The 6,442-nt window shown below is 60.4% G+C and overlaps 1 protein-coding gene across 1 annotated transcript in view; it reads left to right on the top strand.

Annotated features, from left to right (window-relative positions):
• Window positions 1–5,808, top strand: part of CCND1 (cyclin D1) — a 10,597-nt gene extending 4,789 nt beyond the window's left edge. Inside the window, exons 4-5 of the mRNA XM_007465972.1 lie at window positions 2,749–2,897; window positions 5,486–5,808. Of these exons, the coding sequence (XP_007466034.1) occupies window positions 2,749–2,897; window positions 5,486–5,650 (314 nt within the window). The 3' untranslated portion in view covers window positions 5,651–5,808. The remainder of the gene's footprint in view (window positions 1–2,748; window positions 2,898–5,485) is intronic.
• The last annotated feature ends 634 nt before the right edge of the window (window positions 5,809–6,442 follow it).

Genomic DNA, 6,442 nt, shown 5'->3' with positions numbered 1-6,442 from the left:
ATTCCTGCCCCGCAGCACCCGCCCTTGGGCGCGGAGGGAGAGGCTCTCACCCGCGTCCCCTCAGCCTCCAGGGGCCAGCCCAGCAAGCAGGCAGGGAGGCATTCTCTGGCTGGGACGCCTTTGAGAAGAGAAGCCTCCAGGGACTTCCCGGCAGCCTTTTATGGAGCTGAAAGTGGTTCAGAGAAACGTCAAAGTCTCCCGCAGATAATGCAAAGAACACTTCCTGCGTGCCCTCCCCCCAGGATGGCTGGGGCAGCCTGGACCTCCCCCTCTCCCAGGACCCCAGGAGGCGGGGTGTGTAGCCCACGCGGGGTGCTGGCAGCGCAGAAGCCGGGCGCAGAGGCTGTGAATGTGCTTGGTGCTGGCTGTCCAGCTGCTGAGACTGTCCAGCACCCCCAGCCTGGGCACACCTCTGGTGAAGGCGGAGGGATGGCCGGGGGTGACCAAGCTTTTCACATGCGTTAGCTTCGGTGGGCCCCGGTGGGGGACAGGCAGGCCAGGGGAGGGAGGGGAGCGGCACCCCACCATGACCAGGTCCTGGTCTGTTGGAACCTAACTGACACAGAGCAGCGTCCTTAGTCACAAGGGGGCCTCTCAAGATGAGAGCGACCTATTACAGCCTAAAAAGAAACAGATTTTGTGAAGTGGAGGCCTGAGTAAAAGTCCCGGGAGATATTTTGCCCTCTGTGTAGCAGGGTCCCTTTTAAAGGTGCAGGGGGCCGGCGGGGGAAGGGTGGCCTCTGCTCTCCCTGGTCCGTGCACCCTGCAGACCTGGGTTCCCGGCTGTGCATGGGGGTGGGAGGGGGCATGTCACCCATGCACAGAGTTGGGTTTTGCTCTGCTTTTAACCTGTGTACGGATGTGTGCACGCAGTAGAGCGTTTCTTGTGCTGCGGCCGGTGAGTTACCCCTGAGGTTGGCACGTAACTGAGCTGAATGAATGGGCCTGAGCAGGGTCAGTGGAGCTGTGCAACTCCGATGCCCACCCTGGCCGTGGCCCGCTGGGCTCTTTGCAGCCGGGCAGTGAATAGGAACAGCTATTGGAGCTTCCAAGTTGAAACATGCGGGCTACTCGATCTAAGCCCATAAACCCGCCAAGGCGCGCGCACACGTGCGTGCGCACACACACACACACACACACAGAACCTGTGTTTAGTTATTCCTTCCCTGTCGGACCGGGTCTCGAGCTGCGGCCGGTCAGAACCTGCGCTCTGGCCACAGCAATTTCTGTGCAGTCCTCGTTAGCCTCAATGAAAACCTCTCATCCCGGGCTCCTGGCTCCCAGCCTGGGTGGAACTGCTCCCGTTTAAAGGGGAGAGAGGGCGCGCCTTGTGAGGGGCTTGCTTTTTTAAGTGGTCGGAGAGCCCGGCAGCAGCTTTGTCGCCCCGTCAGTGTGGCCGCTTGGCTGCCTTTCGTCTTCCCACCCCTCCGCTGGCTCCCGCTCCGCTGAATGAGAGGCCCTGGCTGTTTATTCTCAGGGACGATGTTTCAGGCCAGTGGGCGGGGCGGGGGGTGCCCCCAGCCCCCGGGGGCCGCACTCCCTTTGTGCCCAGTGCCCTCCCACTCAGCTCACCATCCAGTTCCTGGGCACAGGATGAGGGGATAGGGGCTGACCTTCTAGGGCCTGGCGCCACACTGAGAGGCGCCCTGGTTCAGATGCTGAAATCGGTGGCCAACCCTGCCAGGAGTTTCTCGTTGGGAGCGACAGAAAGGCAGCCCACAGGCGCTGGGTCACCTCTTAGGTGTCCTCACGTCCGTGACGAGTGTGCCGCCAGGAGGGAAACCAGAAGTTCCCATGTCAGTGAGCTGCCAGGTGACGACCCTGGAGCCCACCTGCCCAGAGGTGCAGGGTTTCCCAGCAGTTGGCGGAGAGCTGCCGAGGACGGGCAGATGATGTAACGCTATGGCCCTGCCGTGTCCCTGGAGGCAGATGAAGTGGGGATAAGCATCTGAGGGCAGTGGGGGGCTTCCCTGGGCCCATCTTCCCACGTGCAAGACGGCCACTCTCCCTGGGGCCTGGCAGCGCAGGTACTTGGGGTTAGCGTTGTAGGGGACGTGTCTGCTTCCTTGCGGGTTTTCCCCGCCTTTCTTTCCGTCGGGCTTTTGTGAAAAAGTGATACATTCACAGGCTCACTTGCTAAGAGAAGGGAGTGAGCGATGACCCCTCTGCAGAGGCCACTGTGCCTCCTCCCCCCGCCCCCGCCCCCCCCCCCCCCCCGCCACACCGGCTGCTCAGCCCCGACCCCTCCGCTTGCCCCTGGGCCCACGGTCGCCCTACCGTCGGGGAAGCCCCCCCCCCCGCCCCCGTTGTCTCTTCCAGCAGCTGTTCTCTTGGTTAGCATTTCTGCTGTTTGCGGCGGGGAGCGGGAAAGGTGATGGGGAGGTTTTTTGTTTTTTTACCATTATTTATTTGGTTGCACCGGGTCTTAGTTGCAGCACTTGGGCTCCTTAGTTGTGGCATGCCTGTGGGATCTAGTTCCCTGACCAGGGATCCAACCCGGGCCCCCTGCACTGGGAGCGTGGAGGCTTAACCACTGCGCCACCGGGCAAGTCCCTCTGCTGTTGTTAAATGAGCATCACAAGCTCGTGATCAAAGAGTCCGGCCCGGCTTCTGCCCCCGCTGGTGCCCACTTCCTGACCACCCTCTCAAGATCAGCCATCTGTGGGACAGGGCCTCAGGGGGCTCCAGGTCACAGGGGTCCTGCTGCGTCCCCACTCACAACCCCTTTGCCTCTCTCGCTCTCCGCAGATGTGAAGTTCATTTCCAACCCGCCCTCCATGGTGGCTGCCGGGAGCGTGGTGGCCGCGGTGCAAGGCCTGCACCTGGGAAGCGCCAACAGCTTCCTGTCCTATCACCGCCTGACGCGGTTCCTCTCCAAAGTGATCAGGTGTGACCCGGTAAGTGACCGCTCCGGCGCTGGCTGGGGGGCCTGTCCAGCACCGGGTACTAGAAGCAACCAGGGCCTGGGGGTCCCGAGCTGCAGTCGTCTGGTGGGAAGTGGCAGGGGCTGGGGCCACGTGGGGGACAGGCAGCCACCTGCGTCCAGAGGCACAGGACCTGGCTGTGGCCCTGGCACACACTGCCTGGGGGCCACTCCACCCCATCTCCTGGGGGGCTCCTTTGGGAGGAGAAACACCTCCCAGAACTTGCGATGGGTGGGAGGGTCCTCCCAGGCTTCTGGTGGCCCCAGGGGCGCCCGGGAGCCTAAACCCCTCCTGGGGTCGTGGCGGGGGGCCATCAGGAAGAGGGGCCACACGGCAGGCTGGGTCAATGATCCGTGCCCTAATGGTGTGTGGGGTGAGGCCCGGTAGAGCTTTGTCTGGGCGACAGTGTGGACGCCCGATAAATGGCCGCTTTACAAGGGCCCCTGTGAGGTCTCCCGTCCACAATGGGCCGGTACAGACAACTTGTTTTTATGACCTCCTTTGAGAGGCTTTGGAAGACGGAGTCCATTGTATCTTCTTACTTAAAAATGCCACTGTCTTATTCCCCATTCTTTTCTTTTTCAAAGAATTAAAATAACAGTTACAAGGGTTTGGGGCTTCACCAAATTAGACCAGCGAGGTTGGTGGCGGGGGTCACTGCCAGGCCCCACTAGTGTCCCGAGTAGGAGCCAGTGACCGCCTCGACCTCGATCCCCGGTCCGGGTCCAGCTCTGGCTCCGGCCGCTTCTGGCGGTCCACCCTCGGGCGCCCAGGAGGCTCGGGGAGGAAAGCTGGGTGTGAGATGGATGCCTGCCTGTTCTCTGCCAACGGTGCTTGGCCACCAGCCTGTGTGACCCCCAGAAGAGGATGCCTTCTTGTTTGTAGGCGCGGGCAGCTCGGGGCCCCCTGGGAGGGGGAGGCATCCTCGGGCGGCTGCCAGGGCCAGCACCATCCCCCCGCTAGAAACGCCACAAACAGCGCTGTCTACAGACAGTGATAGGAAATCGCTGCGTGATCCCTTATCTGAATAGAGATAGTTTTAATTAGATCTGAAGCAAAATGCCTTACGGCTGAGGGATGGTGGGAGGAATCATTTGAGGCTGAAATTTGTTCGTCTGGTGACCGGGTGACAGACGTCGCTCAGACGCAGCAAGTTCTGGGCTGTGGAGGCCCCAGGCCACGGCTGAGTCTGCCCTTCCCTAGAGCTGGCCCCCATGGTCACAGTCTGCTCTTCACGGGGTGAGGCTGCAGTGCCAAGCAGGCTGCTGGGAGGAGGAAGCATGGGCCGTGGAGCTGGAGGATGCGCCGGGGCCTGCAGAGGGGAGGCCCCTCCTGTATGCCTCTGCTCTCCGCTCCACAGCGCGGCCCCCCAAGTTAACAGGGGGCCAGGGAGCCACCCTGGGGGGGCTGCCTTCAGTGGGTGGGTGGAGGCTCTCGGGCCTCAGTAGGCCGTGGTGGGTGTTTGGATCAGAGCCTGAGGAGGCGTCAGGAGTCCTGGGCCTCAGTTTCCTCCTCTGTAAAATGTGGCCTTTTGCACCTTCCCTGCCTCCTCCTTTGCCGTGATGAATACTGAAAGGGTGGGTAGGAAATCCCCCCCGCCCCATAAGCCCTGTCCCCTTGGGAGATCTCCAGGGATTCATTCAGAAGCCCTCTTGGCCTGGCTTCACTTCTTTGGGGCGGGGTATGCCGTTTCCAGCCCCATCTAGGAGGAAGTTAGCAGCGCCTTCTCCGTGCTGAACCTCGTTCCTGTGGGAAAGGCATGGGTCTGTTTCCCAGGCTGCCCTGGAGCCTTTCCCTGGCTCTAGAACAGAAGCCCCGTGTGGCATCCCAGCAGTTGGGACAGCCTCTCTGTTCAGATCCGGGAGCCGCGACTGCCCGGCTGCGGGAGGCGCCTTCGAGCTGCTGGGAGATGTGCCCGCGGTGGGACCAGGAGAGGCCCCCGGCCTCCGGGGTTCCTCCTCTCCATTGAACACGCGGGGTGGTCGCTGCCAGGAGCTGTGCGCAGCCGGAGCGTCTCCCAGGACACAGGCCCGAACAGGAGAGGAAAGGGGATAAAGGCCCCAGGGCCGCCCAGCATTCATCCTCGGTCAAGCACGGCCTAACGCTTTTGACGGCCATTCATCACGGAATGCCGGGTTCACTGCGAGGGCTGACACGGCAGAGGTTAAGTCCGAAAAGCGGGGCTCAGAGGGCCTCCCCATCCTGGATCAGATGGCGCTGAATTCGCGGAGGGCAGCAGTGGGGCTGGTGGGAACCCGGGCCCAGAGATGAGAGCCCCGGTGAGGAGTTCCAGCGAGCGGCCGGGCAGGCAGGGGACTCGGGGCAGGTGGGCAGGAGCGTCTGTGTCCACTGGAGCCCTTGGGTCCTGAGTGGGCTCACCGTGGCCTGGCTGACGTGGGCTTTTTAGGCCGGGAGGGCAGCTGGTGGGCAAACAGGGTCCCCACTGTCGATCCTGGGGTCTGGGTGGCGGCTTCGTGTGTTTGGGGGACGCGGTGTTTTCGGTGAGCGTTGGGAAGGGGGCCCTCACCGCGGGCCACCTCCTGAGGACCCGTCTCGCGCAGGACTGCCTCCGCGCCTGCCAGGAGCAGATCGAGGCCCTCCTGGAGTCCAGCCTGCGCCAGGCCCAGCAACAGAACTTGGACCCCAAGGCCGCGGAGGAGGGGGAGGAGGAGGAGGAGGCGGACCTGGCCTGCACGCCCACCGACGTGCGTGACGTGGACATTTGAGGGCGCCGCGGCGGGAGCGGGGCCGGCCGGGCTCGGTGGACAGAGCCGCTCAGGCCCGGTCGCCGTCGGAAGGCAGCCCGCCCCTCAGTGTCTTGGTGTTTTCCTTTGCTCTTTCTCCCTTCTGTCTCTGAGTTAAGCAAAAGAAAAGAAACGTCCCCGAAAAACCTCACATTCGTCAGAATGGCCATTATTAAAAAGTGTACAAATAACAAATGCTGGAGAGGGTGTGGAGAAAAGGGAACCCTCCTACACTATTGGTGGGAATGTAAATTGGTGCAGCCACTATGGAAAACAGTATGGCAGGTGAGTTAAGCAAAAGAAAAGAAACGTCCCCGAAAACCTATCTTTAAGAAAAAAAAAAAAAAAAAAAAAAAGGAGAGGAAAAAATAGAATTTGCATAACCCTGAGCTGGAGGGGGGAGGAGGGCTGTGCTACAGAAATAGAGGATTTTATACCCCATAATCAACTAGTTTTTATATTCGTGTGTTTGTGTCTCTGTGTTATAAGGATAGGCGTTAACACAAGAAGCGAGTCTGCAGGGGAGGATTAGATTTGATTCTTTATGTGTTTCAAACAAACAAAGAAAAAGCATAAAAACGTTTAAAAAAAAAACAGGAAGAAGTCCACAACCCATTTTTAAAGTATAAGAGGGTTTTAGATAGAACTCTACCCGTGTGCTTTTCTTAAGGGCACAGCTTTAAAGCGGTTCTAGGCATCCTGTATCTCGCTTATGCATGTAGTCACTTTATAAGTCATTTGTTTATTTCGTAGGTAGGCATGTAACCTTCACCT

The sequence above is a fragment of the Lipotes vexillifer genome, unplaced genomic scaffold (genome assembly GCF_000442215.2).
Source record: "Lipotes vexillifer unplaced genomic scaffold, Lipotes_vexillifer_v1.1 scaffold1094, whole genome shotgun sequence".
NCBI lineage: Eukaryota > Metazoa > Chordata > Mammalia > Artiodactyla > Lipotidae > Lipotes > Lipotes vexillifer.
The sequence above is the reverse complement of the archived record's forward strand: the minus strand, read 5'-3'. Positions and strand labels throughout refer to the sequence as shown.